The sequence below is a fragment of the Coenobita brevimanus genome, chromosome 85, assembly GCF_032717465.1.
Source record: "Coenobita brevimanus isolate Jiangsu-jjx chromosome 85, ASM3271746v2, whole genome shotgun sequence".
Taxonomy (NCBI): Eukaryota; Metazoa; Arthropoda; class Malacostraca; order Decapoda; family Coenobitidae; genus Coenobita; species Coenobita brevimanus.
The window spans coordinates 11,428,972-11,448,124 of NC_137038.1; the positions used below are offsets into that span (position 1 = coordinate 11,428,972).

Below are 19,153 nucleotides of genomic sequence, written 5' to 3' on the forward strand. Positions count from 1 at the left end.
ATTTTGCTTTCAAACATCTTTTCCTAAGCGATGTATTTTGCTCCCTAACACCTTTTCCTAAGCGATTTATTTTGCTTCTTTCACCAGAGGCTACTGCCCTCTTCTGTCTTAAGTAAATTCATCTAATATCGCCTCACACACGTCACCTGATTGAAAGGGCCTGCTACGAAAAATAGTTTAGTGGTAGGGAGAATGAAACAGATAATTATTTGTCTTAGTGAAGGGTGTTTATAATTTCTGTGGACAGAGAATTGCGTTTTGAATTGAATTATATCGTTTTGAATTTCGTGATCGTATTTTGCTTAATGGGATGTAGGGTTAGTGTAATTACTGTATTTTATTATTATTGTTATTATTATTATCATCATCATTAGTCATGGTCATATCATTGTAATTATCATCTTTGTATTGGTCATTATTATTATTTTATTATTATTATTATTTCGTTCTCTTACAGGTGGCGTGGGTGAAGAGAGATGATGGTAACAGCAGACGACGTGGGACAGTTACCTGTGTGATAGCCTCGTTGGGACAATAATTAACACACACCCGAAGAAAGAGTAAAAGAAAGACACACACGCAGTACAAGTTTTATACAATACGAAGCTAAACACGAAAATAGTCTTTACACTGTTATAGACTCAGTTTACACAGTAATTAGATACTTCATCAGATTACACCCACATACGGAAGTTTTGTTTAGTGTGAGGATATAACAAATTCGGTGCAGAAACCCTCGCATGGCAAGTAGTGTGGAGTGAGTAGTTTTTAGATTCTGAAAAAGGAGTGTGGTGAAGGAGGAAGGTGTGGTGTGGTGTAGTGTGGAGTGGAGTGGTGTGGTGTCACCTTGATAACAGTCAGGGAGTGTGACTTGTCTCCTCCCACGGGGCAGTAACCACCCTCACTCACTCAGCACTCGACGTGCTCGTCATACACTGCTCTGCTGCGGCGTGGTGTTGTGTGGTGTGGCAGTGAAGTGGTGGTGTGGTGCAGTGATTGTGGCACCGACCCACTCAGTGCCACTGTAAGACAGTCAAGCTAATAGTGCCACCATTACGGTCATAGTGTTGTTTGGGTCGTATTAGTGAAGAGTTGGTGTGGTACTGGTATAGTGGTGTGGTGTGGTGGTAGCAGTGGCGCAGTGTGGTAGTGATGAAGTGATGGGGGTGCAGGAGGGGAGTGTGGTGGTGATGGAGGGGCAGGTCCCCCCACTTGAGCCCCTGCGGCGTCGTGCGTACAGTGATGTGCCGCGCGCGCCCCGTGTACGACGCCAGCGGTCAGCCTCGCCACCGCAACCCTGTCGTGCCACCAGTACGCCGCCCCGCGACGTGGGCACACCGCCCCGCACCAGCAGCCTGTTCGCGGGGATGGTGGTGGGCAGCCCGCTGGGGTCGGGACCCCTCAACGGAACAGCGCTGCCCCTGGTGGGTCTGGCTCCGACTGCACTGTCCTCCAGCCCACCCGCCACCACAGGACACGGCCATCTGGTGGACTTTCTGCCACCCATCCGCCGCCCCCGCCTACCATCCGCCAGTGAGGCTCCCACCGTGGCACCCATCCCAGAGAACCTGCCTTTGATTGACAACCCGCCCAGGCATCTGCCAGTGAGTACCATATATACCCTACCATACTGTTTACATTATCCCTCTGACGTATACTTTGTTCACTTAAACCCAGCCAAAAATTGTTGTCTGTTCATCGTCATTACTGAGCTGAAACAAGAGATTAAGAGTAGGATATGGTGGTAAGCATTAAAAGAAAAATATTGAGGAAAAGATGTAGATTCATACTGTCATCTTATACTGCCATTGATGGACGGGAAATAAAGTACAAAACGTAAATCTTGGTTGAGTTAAAGTGGACGAAGTACATTACAGTGCACCTCAGCCCTGCCCTGACCACCACTGGGCAGGGACAGGCCACGGCACCAGTAGTTTAGTTGTTTTTTTATTCTTTATTATTACCTATTTAATATGACTGTACAGTGATGTGGTGTATACTTGAGCTGCATTTTCAACTGAGGACAAGTGATATTCCTGCAGGTAATACATTTCTTGACCCACACACCCCTGTCAACTACACCCTCTGTTAACATACCTTTTGTAACATATGGTATTATCTCCTTTGAACTCCTACGACGGTGATGATGGGTGAATTGTACCATAACTCAGCATCCATTCACCCTCACGTCTTTAAATCTTGTTAATTTTGTTGACGTTGCTGGAGTATCTAGCCTTGTCATATTTCCTTAGTCGAGTAAGTGGCTGTTATAAGTCAGCCAGCCCACTGATTTATCCTTTTCGTATATTCTTAGGATGATAGAACAGGAGAAACAGAGGGGAATATTATTGGTGGGGTAGGTGATTTCTTTGCAATTGTTACTCAGCAATTTATTTTCATATTACACCTTTTTTTTAAAATCCTTTTCTGTGTTACTGGGGCGAAATGCATCAATACTAGATATACTTATATAACATAAAAGAAAATATGAGGATGTAATGGGCATAATAAATCACTAGGGAGAGGGTGCTGCGGAATTATCGTATGCCACCTAGAATACGGCCTAGAGATTCGTAAAAGATAGCGTATGAAGTAAGGAAGTTTATTAACTGGAAGGTGGAAGAGAGTGTACTTAGGTGGTATGGTAGTATAGAGTGAATGAGTGTGAATAAGTTGTTGAAAAGGGTAGCCTATGCAGTATATTGACATGCAGTATCGGCATATTGCGTGGTTGGTGAAAAGGGCGAGCAGTATATTGACATGCAGTACCGGTATATTGGCGTGGTTGGTGAAAAGAATATGTAGCATATTGACATGCATTATTGGTATGTTGACGTGGAGAAGAACAGGGAGGCTTTAGGAAGGGAAGAGGTTGTGTAAATCAGATATTCATTCTTAGATCTTTAGTTGAAAAGTTTCTAGAGAAGGGAAAGAAGTTCTATGCGGCTTTCATGCATTTGGAGAAAGCATATGATAGGGTGGATAGACAAGGATTGTGGAAAGTGTTAAGAATATATGGAGTAGATGGGAAGTTGTTGAATGCTGTGAAGAGTATGTACGATGGTGCGAAGGCTGCAGTGCGTGTGGATGGTGAACTAAGTGAATTTTTCTCTTTGAAAGTTGGGTTGAAACAGGGATGTGTCATGTCTCCATGGTTGTTCAATCTGTACATGGATGGGGTAATAAAAGAGGTACAAGGTAGGGTAGTGGATGTTGGAGTGGCCCTGGTGAGAGAGGATAGTGTTTGGAAACTCCCTGTACTGTTGTTTGCAGATGATACTGTGTTGTTGAGTGAAGACGAAGGGGAGCTGCAAGGCTTGGTGGATGAGTTTGGGAGAGTGTGTAAGAAACGGAATTTGAAGGTGAATGTAGGGAAGAGTAAAGTGATGGTCTTTGAGAGAGGTGAAGTCAGTGAATGTACAGCGAGGTTGGATGGTGAGGAATTGGAAAATGTGAGTACGTTTAAGTACTTGGGTAGTGTGATGAGTAAGGATGGAGGTTTGGAGGGAGACGTGCTTGAAAGGGTACAGCAGGGAAGAAAGGTTGCTGGTTCTTTGAAAGCAGTGATAAGAAACAGGGAAGTGAGCATGGAAGTGAAAAAGTTACTACATGACAGTATTGTGATACCAACTCTAACGTACGGAAGTGAAACTTGGACGTTGTTGGAAGGACACAAGTCAAGAGTGAGAGCAGTGGAAATGAGTTATTTAAGAGGAGCCTGTGGAGTCACATGGAGAGATAGGCTAACGAATGAGGATATAAAGGAACGTTGTGGTGTTGATGTGGATGTGATAGGGAGCGTTATGAGGAACACACTGAGGTGGTTTGGCCATGTGGAGAGGATGGAGGGTGAAAGACTGACGAAGAGAGTGTATGTGAGTGAGGTGGAGGGGGGAAGAGGGAGGGGGAGGCCGAGGATGAGATGGAGGGATGGGGTGGAGAGGTATATGAGAGAGGGGGGTGTGAGTTGGGAGCAGGGTAGTGAAATGGCGGGGGACAGGGTGACTTGGAGGCGATTTGTTTGTGGCCATCCCAAACGGGATTGAGGCGTCTGGCAATAGAAAAAAAAAAAAAACGTGGTTGATGAAAAGGACATGCAGTATAGTGACATGCTGTACCGGTATATTGACGTGGTTGGTGAAAAGGGTATGCAGTATATTGACGTGCAGTATCGGTTGGTTGATACAGTGTCGGTATACTGACTTGGTTGGTAAAAAGGGTGTGCAGTATATTGACATGCAGTATCAATATAATGACCTGGTTGATGAAAAGGGTATGCAGTATAGTTCACTGTATGTGGATCCTACTTAGCAGTACCTCATTCTCCCACGTACTCCGGTCTTAGGTGTGGGGACATCTGTCATTCCACCTTGGATGTTACCTGAGGTCAGATTTTGTCAAGTGTGGCATCAGATGTAGTGATTCGTACCCAGTTTTTTAACTCATATTACCATCCATGCTGGGTCTGTTTAAGTTTTTACCGATGGCCCAAACTCTGATTTTAGCTGGAGTGGCACGTACCCTCCTAAGCTTCAGTTTTTACTGTTGAGCCGTCAGCAATTTTGATGGCCCTCCAACTTACTCTTACCCGTTAGGCCATTAGTTTTGCTATTTTCAGCAACTCCAGGGCGGCCTTGTCTACCCATGAGCATATTAATTTTCCTCACCCACTGGTGTGGGGTATTTATGAAAACCTCCTCGTGAGCCGTCCTGGCCAGAGTTTCGTTTTGCTGGGTGCCACACCATGATGGACTACTGGGAAATGAATGTGCAAGTGAGGCAGCAAGGGCAGCAGCTACCCTTGATTAGATTTCTTCCCTACAGGGATTACTTCCCTGTGATTAAGGTTGCTGTCCAGACCTCCTGGCAACGTGCTTGGGATACACTTCCTGTTCTAAACAAGCTCTGAGTGGTGCCAGCGAAAGGTAGTCACTTCACTGGGAAGTTACCATGACCCTCCTACGTATTGCCGTACTTGCCCAGACTTTCTGGCTCCACTGACTGTGCCACACCTACTTGAGAGACTCAGTCAGTGGAATGCTCGGCGTTGACACCTCTGAAGGTTTAGGACGGAAGATGGGTCTTCTGTCAGTCCTTAGAGAGGAAGCGTATATGATGGAAGGAGTCACCTTCGCGTTTGTTAAGGAAATAAGTTTCCTCAGACAACTTTACTCAGACAACTGTAGACTTTATGCATGCACTTGTATGACGGCAACAACCTTTGTTGTTACGCTGCCATGATCTTTTTATTGTAATCAGCCAATCAATCAATATCTTGTTGTTAAGTGGGAAACAGAGTTAGGATGATAACGATAATCGTGAGTGAAGAGTGTGATGATATGGATGATCGTGATGATCATATTAAAGGTGGAAGGTGAGATGACGAAGATAAATAGTGATGGTGATGATGACGCCCTCTGTTTAGTGTCGCTTTTACTTCATCTTTTCTTAATCATAATTTCCTTAACCCGTCGTGATGCTCCAATAAAGTACCCAACCCCGGCCAGGAAGCGGCGTTAGTAGCCCGTATGGCCGTGTGGTTTGTATTGCCTTCAAAGTGGTATGAAAATCAAACGTAAAGGCTGTCCCGCGAGAGAGAGAGAGAGAGAGAGAGAGAGAGAGAGAGAGAGAGAGAGATTTTTCTAGTGCTAAGCATGAGTAAAAATTCATAGCATTGGCCAAATTCTTCACCGTTACAGAACCCATTTCTTCCCTTACCTTTGCATCAGTTGACCCTTCGTTACACACACACACACACACACACACACACACACACAATTAAAATAAGTATATAATTTATCAGGTCACAATGTCGACACAGGCATGATAATAACAGTTACCCCTAATAAAGCAGGAACATTTTTCGTTTTCTTAAGTGGCATACAACATTAGAGAACGTGAGAATAGATGGGTAACTAGTGGAAGTGACAACCTTGACGTTCTCTTTCTATTTTCTTTCTTTTTTTCTTTTCTTTTTTTTTACTTTATTGGATGTATATGTCTTTCGATTATTTCTTTTTTGTATTTGTCTGTTGTGTTTTCATTTAGTTTCGGAAAATATGGAATGTCGGATAATTTTTTTTTTTTTTTTTTTTCTAGCCAGTCTTACCAACCTAGTTAAATAATCCAGTACTTTCCTAACCTAACAGCCGTGTCTAATCAAATCTAACAATGAAAGTAGCCTAATTAACTTAAGTGAGGGTTGTGACTGAAACTGCAAGAGTACTGTTTCCTGACATCATTTCTCTCTCTCTCTCTCTCTCTCTCTCTCTCTCTCTCTCTCTCTCTCTCTCTCTCATTTAATTGTTTCTTTCGGTTTTGTTCAAAGTGCCGTTAACCAATTCACACGTTACATCCTCGGTGACCTATTATTGCTTCAACCAGACAATTGTATTCAGCATGGGAGAGACTTCCGGAACTGGATAGGTTACATACAGACTCCAATAAACCCCTTCACTGCCTGACGCCCCTTTGTAAGCTGGGCAAAATCGTCCGCTGGTAGTAAGAGAGTACAAAATAAAATCGGACTGAAGGGATTGAAATTCGTGTGTAATTCTCTCTCTCTCTCTCTCTCTCTCTCGCCCCACGGTTAGCCTACATTATATTATTCGTGTCAGATATTAATTAAATTAATATTTTTTCAGTTTATTTTTGCGAGTTGTGCAGACGTGTGTGTGTGTGTGTGTGTGATAAATTTTCTTGTTTTCTGCACCTGACGTCATTCCACGCACAGGTGTGAAAGAGATGTGATAATAGTGATGAATATGCGAGTTTGGAGTCCTTTTGCGGCCTGTGTACCCCTTCACCACAGCGACATGTAGTAATCATCATCATCCGGATTTCCTTGCCCACACTAGGGCAGAGTGAGGAGTAGCAACGTCCAGACAGCCCAAGTTTGCCCAGTTCAGTGGGCCACATTTCGATTCACTCATCATCCAAGACTCTGGAATCCTGGCAGTATCTTACACGCCAAAAACATTCACCACGTTCTGTTGCTTCATCTAAACGTATCCGATAGAGACAGTTTGAACGCTGTCAAGTTAAAAAGGGGTGCCAAATCCCTGATCATGCGCTTCTCACAAAATTCATCCAGCCAGTTCGATCTCTTGTCAGTCCCTTAGCCTCACTGACTTCCATGCCTCTCTACCTCACACACTCATTCACCATATCCCTCCACCTTCTCCATGCCCTACCTTGCCTCCTTCCTCCTTCAAATTCGCTCAGATATACATTTTTCACCATTCTATTGTTATCCATTCTCTCCACATGACCATACCATCTCAGTAGGCTACACTCTCTTCGATTGTGGTGTCCACAGTCTTCCTCACTCCACATCTTCACGAGTCACATTATTTCGTATCTTATCCACTCTCTGTGCTCCACATACATTCCTCAGCAGTCCCATCTCCATTGCTGTCACTCTTTACTTTTCATTTTCATGTCACTCCATAGTCTCACATCCATATGTTAAAGTTGGCACTGACACTCCTTCATAGATAAGTCTTGCGCAGTTGCAACACTCAAGCCTCAGTCTTTTATCAAAGCCTTCATAGAACTAGCTACTTTCCTTCCTTGTGTCATTCTACTTTCCACTTATTTTGCACATTTTCCTCTCTTTTCTATCACTGTACCCAGGTATTTAAACTCTCACCAATTCCAGTCTCTCTCGATAACCATCACTTTACTCTTTTCTGCCTTTACTCTCAAGGCACGACGCTTACAGATATCAACAGAACTCTGTACTAGTCTACCAAGTTCTTGTCCGATGTTTGCAAGTAGCACTGCATCATCAGCATACAACAAATTTGTGATATTCCATCCATCACAATTCACTGTCAACGCCATCCCGCTCTACTTCACGGTTAGGGCATGACTGTCTGTTCATTCCATCATACTCACTTTTCTCTCAGCTTCACAGGTCATGACTGTCACTTACCTTTGTTCATCACACATAGATAATGTTTGTTAATTATCCTCTGGATGCATCATGTAGTCATTTATGGGTAGTGAGATATATCAAGCCTCCTAACTTAGGAAGGTCAGCCAGCAGAGTGCAGTCACCATGATGTGACTACAGCGCTGGATGATGGTGGGGTGACTGCTGACATAACCCATCATAAACTACAGTCTTCATCAACCAGCAGTGTCTCAGAGATTCCAAACAAGACTGACGAGAGTGCTATGAATGGGTACGGCCTTGTTCCCGGTGCTGTGGAGTTGACCTCAATGGTGTCCAGTATTCAGGATCTGCCACCTGATCTTGGCACTCACTTCATTAAGCAGTGTTTACAATACTGCTGCTGCCCGACACAAGAGGTCATCAATGCCTTACTGGAGAGCAACCTACCCACATCCTTAGCCACCCCTGACCGTTGACCCGAGCACCACCTCCACCACCTCACCTCAACCAGCATCGCCATCACCACCACCACCACAACCACAGACCACAAATGACTAGAGTAAGGTGCCAAACAAGCTTGAGTATCAGTTGCAGGATCGAGCCAGTGTTAACAACAGCGATGAATTTGACGTGTTCAGCAAATCCCAGGTTGACCACTCAAGGATACACAAAGGAAGGAAAAAACACAATGTGGCTCAGTATGAAGAGGACCCTGGAACAGTAGAGAAGCGTAAAGCAATTGTACGCCAGTATGAAGAACGCGGCGGCACCAGTACCTATGAAGAAATTCCGCTGTGAGGAAGGAGACTACCGACCGTGGACGTACGGGGATGAATATGATGACACGTACGATTATATCGAAGCCGGCAATGTTCATGAATTTAATGCTGATAACGTTAAAAGACGTCCAGGAAACAATAGGAGCCGGCAGACCAAATGCTCCCATACAGTATGACAACAGTCAGGATTCATCAGAGGAAAAATCCGATGCTGAGGAGGAAGGCAGCATTCTGACTCAAGAGCCAAATGAGAATAAAGAGACTACCACTACCTCTCAGCCTCGGAATAGGCACCAGCCCAGCGCGAGACCAAAAAACGAATCCAGTACATCCTCGAGGTGTCCAACGGATATTCTCCAGAAAGTCAAGTCAGCCCAAACAGCCGACCCCAGAACAAGACGTCGGCCCCGGACCTTTGGAAAAAATGGAACCCAAGCAGACCCCATGTCGACCCCAAGCCAGCCCAGACCAGAAATGAGACCTTTCTGTGAGAATCCCGAGGTTGGGAGACAGCGGAACAGAGGATAATGGATAGGGAGGCTCATAGGAACGGAGGACCAAGATGGCACGGTGAAGGAGACAGGGAAGGTGAGGGTTTGCAGCAAGGTAATGGTACGGGTAACAGACGTCCCAGACCATCCCATAGCTCCACAAAACACAGCGGCAAGAGTTGGCCACACGGTGATGATGGTGGCGGCGGCGGTGTTGACGAAGAGAGGGGGTACGGGGGTGGAAATATAAGGAAGATACAAATCATGGCCACGCTCAGAGCCGTCAGTATCGCAACAAAATAATCCACAAGAACGACCATAAGCGACAAAGGGCACAGGCTAAGTTTAACAGAAATAATTGAGTAGGATGGTTGTGTGGTTTGATGTGGCTGTGATGTGGTGTCATAGAGTGTGATACTGTGTGGAATGTCTGTGGTGAATTGTGGTATAGTGTGGTGAGGTGTAGTGTGTGGTGTGATGTGATATGGTGCAGTGCGGTGTGGTGGTGTATGATATATCTGGTGTGGTGTGGTGTGGTGTGGTGTAGTGTTGGTGGTCTGTGATGTGATATGGTGCAGTGAGATATGGTGGTGTATATTTGGTATGGTGTGCTGTGGTGAGGTGTGCTGTAGTGTGGCTGGTCTGTGATGTGGTATGGTGCAGTGTGGTGTGGTATTGTATGACTTGTATAGTGTGGTGTGATGTGGTATGGTGCAGTGTGGTTTGGTATTGTATGACTTGTATAGTGTGGTGTGATGTGATATGGTGCAGTGTGGTGTGGTGGTGTACCATATATCTGGTATGGTGTGCTGTAGTGTGACTGGTCTGTGATGTGGTATGGTGCAGTGTGGTGTGGTGTTGTATGACTTGTATGATGTGGTGTGATGTGATATGGTGCAGTGTGGTTTGGTGGTGTATATCTGGTATAGTGTAGTGTGGTGAAATGTGGTGTAGTGTGGCTGGTCTGTGATGTGGTATGGTGCTGTGTGGTGTGGTGTGGTGTTTTATGACTTGTATGGTGGGTAATGGTGTGGTGTAATGTGATGGTGCAGGTGTTGGTGCACCTTATCTGTGCCACAGCATTGTTTATTTTAGTATGAAGTACTGTATAATTGTTCCTTGCTTTCCTCCTTCCTTATTGATAGCAAAGGAAGGCAGAGTATTTTGTGATTTTCCTCAGTTTTGTGGTAGGTGGGTATGCCTTGTGGTAGGTGGGGGCACCCATCATCCATTCACTCAATGTAGGGATGCCTTATGGTCTCAGCACTGGGTGATTAGCCAAATGGTTTCCTGTATACCCAGGAAACCACTTACTACGCTGGGTGGTAACCATATAACCGGGGTTTTGGGCCGGGTTAAGTGTCTCCCAGGTTCCCCTATCTAAAATCACGTAATCATGGCAGACGTCTAGTAGTAGCTATTGTCTTAATATTTTCTGATGATTTTACACACCTTTGGCTTGACTCTTCGAACAGGCTTCATTAACTCCTTTACTACAGGAGCTCTCCTGTTATCTGAAATTTATGGTCGGAATAAAAGAAAATTACCGAGCGTCACGAAAGGGTACATATTTCTTCAGTACGGGGTCTTCCTTACCATGAATAAACCCGTCTTACTGTGACCAGATTACAATAGAACTGCCATAGTAGTACAGGGATTATATTCCAGTGCCGGTGATGGAGTATTACCAGTCACGATAACGAAGCTGCTATTGTTTTCAGTTTGTCCGTCTGTCCGTATTTCTGTTAGCACGATAACATCGTAACCGATCAAGATATCATCACAAAATTTTACAGGTGTGTGGTAGGGAAAAAATCGATCACGAGTTCGAAATTGGTGAAAACAGTTCAAGGTCTGTGTGTGTTACCACGATAACTTCGCAACCGCTCAAGATATCACCACAACATTTTACAAGTGTGTAGTAGGGAGGAAAATCTCTTACGAGCTCTAAATTTGTGAAAGTAGACCAAGGTCAAGGTCATATTCCGAGCCGCGCTAGATATGTATCGGCCTACGGCTGGTGTGATTTCCCCCTTGGGGGGGCCTCTAGTTATAATGATAATGATGATACTTATTATTGTTATTATTATTATTATTATTATTATTATTACTGGTATTGTTATTTTTAGTCCATCAAAGGGTCGGAGGTTGGCAGGATAAAATAGAGGTCAACGTAATGAATTTGTTAATTCTGCATAGGCCTACTTACTGTAATTGTTGTATTGATATACAGTATGTACCCAGTGGATGTGGATGTGAAACAGCTCGCAAGGAGAAAATTAACATCGAAGCGGTTGCCCATGTGGAGAGGATGGAGAGTGTATGTGAGTGAGGCAGAGGGAGGTGAGAGGGAGGGGGAGACCAAGGATGAGGTGGAGGGATGAAGTAGAGAGGTATATGAGAGTGCTGGGTGTAAGCTGGGGGGAAGGCACCGAATTGGAAGGAGACTGGGCGACTTAGAGGCGATTTGTTTGTGGCCATCCCATACGGGATTGAGGCGTTTGGCTATAGATGGAATTAAAAACAGTTGATTTTTATGGGCGAGGATGAATATGACGATGCTAGTGATTAATATTTCGAAGGCCTGAGTGATGAGTGAAATATGTAGCTCCTTTTCTCTGGACACTGTGATGACATTTCTCCATGTGTGTGTGTGTGTGTGTGTGTGTGTGTGTGTGTGTGTGTGTGTGTATCCTACACCGTGCATTCATAATAGTCATAATAGGGTAGTGTGCTGCTGCTGCTGCTGTTGATGATTGTGAGCAGGAGAATGTCGAAGACTGGAAAGATGATAGGGAGTTGTGGTTAATTTTTTGTGGGTACTGTGGTGAGTCTGTCTGTCTGTCTGTCTGTCTGTCTCTCTCTCTCTCTCTCTCTCTCTCTCTCTCTCTCTCTCTCTCTCTCTCTCTCTTATGCATGTATCTGTGTCTCTCTGTCTGACGTATCTCAGCAGCAAAATAATACTACATTGTCTTTATATCCTGTCAGTAGCACTTCCCGTGACTAGCCTCATATTCCATTGTTAATCTCTTGTTATTTTTCCACATTTAGTATAGTAGTTTAGGCCAGATTAAAGTGGATGGACTATCGCTGCCCTACTACATCGCCTCTAGGTTGTTACTTAACGGAAACTAAAAATGAAGTTCTGTTGTTACTCCCCTGCCGCCACCAATGCTACTAACTGTTGCTGCTATTGCTACTGCTCCTTCTTCTTCTTCTGTTACTACTACTACTATTACTGCTGTTACTACTGCTTCTTCTTCTTCTACTGCTACTATTATTACTACTGTTCCTTCTTCTTCTACTACCATTACTACTGTATTGATCTTTCTACTGCTTTTTATCAACACGAATAGAAAATGAAAGCTGCGTCCAAGGCCATCCCTATATCCTTCTGCCCTAGCAACAAATTAATGTTACCAAGGCTGTGTATGCTTCGAATTTCTCTCCCCTTCTCCTGCTGCCTACTCCTATTCTTCTGCTGCTGCTATTGCTACTGCCACTACTACTACTACCACCTGACCAGCACCATCCGTATAAAAATTGTATTGTGAAGAACAACACCATCCTTCGTAATGTAATTCGCCATTTGGAGTTGTATTGCTACTACTACTGCTACTACCACTATTACAGCCACTACTGCAACTGCTACCACTACTACTATTAGCTGTTACTACCACTACTACTGCTACTACAGTTTAATATAAAAGCAGTAATAAGTAATAAAGCATAAATTTCATGGAACTGTTGCAATAGGTGATAAATGCAGTTGTCAGAATAGCTTGTTGATGTCGTAACTTACCGGTAGTTATTTTATAAGTTAATTTTATAGTTATATGGTGTTGCGGGCCTTGTAACTCTCTCCCTCTCTCTCTCTCTCTCAGTCCTTTCTCGCAGCTTGTCTCATTCGTTGTAACTCTCTCTCTCTTTCTCTCTCTCTCTCTCTCAGTCCTTTCTCGCAGCTTGTGTCTCATTCGTAGCCTCCTAAGCACATTCTCTCTCTCAGTCTTTTCTCGCAGCTTGCTTGTCTCTCGTAGCCTCTTAAGCACATTCTCTCTCTCTCTCTCTCTCTCTCTCTCCCCGTATTCCTGTCAGCAATTGGCTATTTGGCGAACACAAAATTTAGCGATCACTCTTACATATCGATCCTACTTTTCTTACTTTCATCTTTCCTTTGTGCCCTGCCTCTCCATCTCACCTCTCGATAAACAGCATAATACATTGTAACGGAAATAAATGGAAGATAAGAAAACACGTGTATGTTGAGAAAAATGCCAGTGTACTCAAGCCCAATCGATTTTTGACAGCTTGATGTGCTTAGCTGTATTGATCTCCGTCTTCTGCTGGCTGGTTACCCGTTTTCTGGATGTATTTCGTTATTTTGGAAAGTGTGAATGTCTGTCTGTTCGTACGTAGGGACTAATTTGGGGATGCTGGGATTTTATATACATAGCGGTATTTGGCAAACTTTTAAAATTCCAACTTTTCAACCTCTTTTCACATTTTTTCATTCATGCTCTGGAAAACAGTGATAGATATAATGTTAATTTTTCATTTATCTACAATGTCACATATACTCTGAAATAGCCTTGGTGATGAAAAAAATTGGAGGATTTGGGATGTGGAGGGAAAAAAAGTTGAAAGCCACTCCGTAGTCCGTACGATAGTTTGGGTGCGTGGAGAGGCAGCGTCAGTTTGAGTGTGTTACTAAGCCCGTCTGTGTTATATCCCCGATAAGTTAGAGGGAGAAGTGCAAAGGCCTCTCTCTTAGTGGTTAGTGAGGCTCCTTGTTAGTGCAGTGGTGTGGTGGCGTGGGATGTGGTTGGAAAAGAAGTTTGGGAAAGTGCGTGGAGGCTTAAAACATTGACGGGGTTCTCTCCTTTTACAAACGTGCTCTCCATGATCCTTAATTCGGCTTTTTTTTCTTCTTCTTTACGAGATGGAGTAGTGTGGTGAGAAAGAAGTGGAAGTGTTGTTGAAGCTGAGGCTATTTTGTGAAATGAAGGGGGGGGGGTGAAGCCGGTAATTTGAGGTTGATATCAGCGGGAAAATTGAAGTGTGAAAAAGTGGAAGAGCGGCAACACTGCAACAACAAGCCCTCTCGGAAGTCTTAGGGGGAAAAAAAAATACAAATTGAAGTGCCAGCAGTGTTGATATGGTTGGATCTGTGACTGATGCCCTTGAGGGGCTGATTGTGTCTGGAAGTTTGCGTAAATCATGTGAGAATACCCTTTGAAGAAGACCCAAGTGAGTATACTGTAAAGAAATTATTGTGAACTGTTTTTCAGAGATAACAATTACAGCATTGGTTTTTATAATGATTTTCCAGATGTATATACAATACTGTTTAAACTGCAGAAATTATTATGAACTGCGTGGTAGAAAGAGCAAAAGATAAGTAGAACATTGTTTTTGAAAACATATTTTACCTTATGTGTACAGTACTGAAAATAAAAATGCACAGGTATATGGAAGTGTGTAATAATTTGTGTATACATTAAGCCGTTCAGTACGATGCTATATTTTCCCCTTGCTGTCACCGGACGATTTTATTCACCATTGCAACGTCCTCTGGTAGGGAAGGTGTTAATGAAGGATATATAATTCTAAACCCGCCGCCTAGTTAGGAAATCTCCTTAGGTGAATAAAATCGTCTGGGTTGGGCCGGAGGGGTTAAAATTAATATAGCATTTTTAAATTTTAAAAAATAATGAAATAATATGTAAATTCATAGGAATATGGAAATGTGTTTAATATTGAACTACGTACAGTAGCTAGCCTATGTAATGAATGTTTTTTCAGGGAATGCTGGGACACCGGTAGGAATAAGATTAGTAATGAATTGTTACTGGTATTATGATGATGATGATTATTACCGTACTGTTATTGGTACTACTGCTAGTACTAGTAATAGCAGTAGTTGTAGTATTGTTACTTGTTAACCTCTTCAGTATTGTCTCATTAGGGTCAGAAGTTATAATCAGTTTAAAGAGAGTTTTTGAACTGGATGAGTTTGACAATACCCTTCAGACGCTGTATTTCTGCAGCAGCCCTTCCTAAGTTGAATAAAGTCGTCCGTTGGTAACAAGAGCTATGGTACTGAATCGTGGAGATGGTTAGAGTGCTTAGCCTGGGCTGTGTAACTCATCCTTCTCAATCCGATGACGTAGCTTGTGTTGCATTTCATTCTTGCAACCCGTTGATTTTGAGCAACGCAGCTAAGTCTTGTTGCCAAAGGGTTAATGGGGAAAGAGGTAGCTACGGGGGATTTTTTGCCATCCACTCGAAAAGGTTCTTGACAAGCTGAATAAAATTGTTTGGTGGTAGGAAGGAAAAAAAATTCATGGTACTGCATAGAGAAAGATTGAGCCAAAGATGTGTGTGTGTGTATATATATATATATATATATATATATATATATATATATATATATATATATCAGCCGTGGCTCAGTGGGTTAGAGCGCTCCGCTCTGACCGAAGGGTCGGAGGATCGAATCCACCCAAGGGTCATTGGTAGACATAAGGAAGGGCATCCGGTCACGAAATGCTACATGCTCCAGTCCAAAAGTCCTCTACCCAGGGGCAACGCCTTAGGCCTTCAGGGATACCAGGCGTAAAACAAAATTATATATATATATATATATATATATATATATATATACACACACACACACACCTGTTGTACTGTGATGCATTTTTTAACTCTTGGTACGACCAGACGATTCTACTTAAGGAAGACCTCGGACTGGAAGGGTTTGATGTGCCGTAGTCTTTGTTACCTCCTTCATTATGAAATATTTTTCGACATATAAATGTATTTGGCAGGAGGTAGTAAGAACAAAATGAAAATAGACGCCATATTAAGGATGTAATTAATCCCTTTATTCGGGTACCTTGTTATTTATTTTGATCTTGCAACCACCAGACAGTTTTGTTTATGAGACGTCTAGTGATGACGTGGTTAAGGGCTGTATTAACTCTTGCAGTTTGAAGTTTCTCCAGAGGTTAACAAAATCGTGGAGAGAGAAAAAGAAAGGTGTATACCGGGTATCGCCAATGTCATCGATGTCAGTAGGCAAAAAAAAAAAAAAAAAAAAAAGGTAACCCTATTAATACGAGCGGTATTTCTTAAGTAAAATCGACTGTAATAGCAAGAATAAACTAAACCTCGTACAGAAAGCGTTAAGTCAGACTTGGGTTACTTTAGAGAGAATAATGAAGAGAAGTAGCCTATTGTTCATTCATATGTGGAGATTTTCTTCCTTTTGTAGCTTAGTGGCAGACGTGAGATAATCTTACGGCCCAGTGTCTTTTCCATAGCACTTCTTCATGACTAGTAAGGTATCATTCTTGTTAATCTCTTGTTGCAGCTCAGTACAGAAGATGGTGAGATAGCTATTTTACGCCAAGTTAAAGTGAACAGAGTATAGTTATAGTTAAGACTGCCTCTAAGTTGACTAGCTAGTGAGTATTTTGGTGTTGATGTTGTTGGAGGGGAGCTAAGTCATGTTGTTGTTGTTGTTTGTGTTTACGTAAGAGTATCGGTTAGGGCTCTGGGCAGAGGTGTTCATCTCCACTGTTCTCTTGTTCTTGTTTGGATGTTTGATTTGGGCGATGGATTTTTTTTTATTTTTTTTTTTTATTTTACGCGTGACTGGTTATTGGCATATATACGTTTGCTGAGAATGTGTGTGTGTGTGTGTGTGTGTGTGTGTGTGTGTGCGTGTGCGTGCGTGTGTGTGTGTGTGTGTGTGTGTGTGTGTGAGTATGTGTGTGTGTGTGTACCACTGCTGGTCTGAGAGAGAGAGAGTTTGCCAAGTGTACGCCAGAGAAAGTACAAATTGCAAGAGTAGCAGGAGCATCAGTACCTACTTGCTTTGCTTGGGAACTGGGAGAGAGAGAGAGAGAGAGAGAGAGAGAGAGAGAGAGAGAGAGATTATTAACGACGGAAAAAAACTCTGCTAATAGGTTTCCTGTATTAAAAATTTTTACGTTGGATGTATATTAATTTTTTACAAGTCTAGGAAAAGTGAAAATCACACACACACACACACACACACACACACACACACACACACACACACACACACACACCGGTGAAGCATTTTTTTAAGGTTTCACTTTCAGCCTTCAGTTGGTGAGGTTTTCTCAATTAGCACCTTCCTTACGAGGATGTCTTACGTTTTTTTTTTCTTTTTTTTTGTGACCACACGATTTTATTTAATTTTTAATTTAGGGAAGACATGATTATGGAGTAACCTAGTGCGATATAACTCCCATTAATCTCCCCAGTCAGGCGACTTCTTTTGTTGGTACCGGGTATAGTTTATTGCCATTTCTACGCAGATTTGTTCCAGTTAGGGCACAGGAAGGTGTTGATGAAGGCTAGGCTTAGGCTATATATAACCCCACCAGTTCGAAACATATTTTAAGGTGGATTTACGGTATTATATATATATATATATATATATATATATATATATATATATATATATATATATATATATATATATATATATATATATATATATAAAACATAATGCTGTACACAATACATGTACATTCGCATTGAAAGCCCTGTTGCCTTTCCTACTGTACTGTACTTCTCTCTTCATGGACTTTGAAAAAACAGACTCGTGATTCTGCAGCAACTGACAGTTACTACCGGTACAACACCATAGACAGGAAAGGAGAGATGACAGGGCTTTAGTTGGCAATATATATTACCGTACAGTATATATATATATATATATATATATATATATATATATATATATATATATATATATATATATATATATATATATATATATATCCATAAGTAAATACCAGTAGCCTACATACATACTGTACATACATACAATAGGCTATACTGAATGGGTTAACTTCTTCGCTACAAGAGAACCTTTTTATTTTTTTTAATGTAAGGAACGTGCTCCAGCTTTTCGTCCCTTTGTAGCTATTTTACATAACAGGGTTGCAGAGAGCGAGAGAAAGTTGATGATGATGATGATGATGATGATGCGGGTCACATCCCTTCCATAACACCTCTTCCAGACTAACACCATATTCTAGTGTTACACTGTTGTTAGAAGTCAACAGCCAGGATAAACAGATGATAGTTTTAGGTCACATTAAAGTTAAAATAGTACGGTACTGTAATAATCAAACAGGAGAGCTGGCAATTTTAGACCAAGGTAGAATAAAGACAGCACCGGCTTAGTGAATGTAAGAATATTAAATACATAGCTATCGTAGTCGGACTATTGGGGTGAAAGATAATTGTTTGGCTTTAACAAAAACTGTGCTGTGTGTACTTGGCGTAACATTACCATCTCTCTATCTTGAATACCGTACTGAGTCAGAAGAGATTGACGAATATGGAGCTAGTCACGATGAAGTGCTTTGGAAAGGATATATATTACAACGGCGTAAAGTTGCTGTCTCCATCATGGTTACCGGTACTGAGCTCTGACTTGAGATTAACGTTGGGCTGTGTAGTTAGTCATGAGGAAATGCCGTGGAAAGGAAATAGAGCCTTAGTATTACCGTGTTTTATTCAGCAACGATAAATTGGCTGCATAAGGACGAAAATCTCCGTTTATACTCTTTTCACCTTAATTTGGCCCAGATTTCAGTCTCCTTTACGGCTTCTTCCACGTAGCTCAGTGGCAGAAAAAGACAATAGTACGGCTCTACATCCTTCCCATTGCACTTCTACGTGACTAGCATATTCCGGTGTTAATATGTTGCTACAATTATTCAGCATTCAGCTTATCTCTCCCTATCCCCCAAACGGAGGATGGTGGACTGCGGGAGAAGGGCTGCGGCAGCTTCATCATGTCTTTGTCTAGTCTCACTTTCCAGCTGTTACTACTAGACGGAAAGGCGAGGTAGTTCTCTCTCTCTCTCTCTCTCTCTCTTTGTAGTTTCGTGACGATGCTGAGAGAGAGAGAGAGGAGGAGCAGGGTGGTAAGTAGA

The 19,153-nt window shown here is 42.6% G+C and overlaps 1 protein-coding gene across 1 annotated transcript in view; it reads left to right on the forward strand.

Moving 5' to 3' along the window:
* Nucleotides 1–1,160: 1,160 nt before the first annotated feature.
* The window catches only part of LOC145410426 (uncharacterized), a 180,523-nt gene continuing 162,530 nt past the window's right edge, over nt 1,161–19,153 (forward strand). Inside the window, exon 1 of the mRNA XM_080280579.1 lies at nt 1,161–1,604. Within this exon, the coding sequence (XP_080136705.1) occupies nt 1,161–1,604 (444 nt within the window). The remainder of the gene's footprint in view (nt 1,605–19,153) is intronic.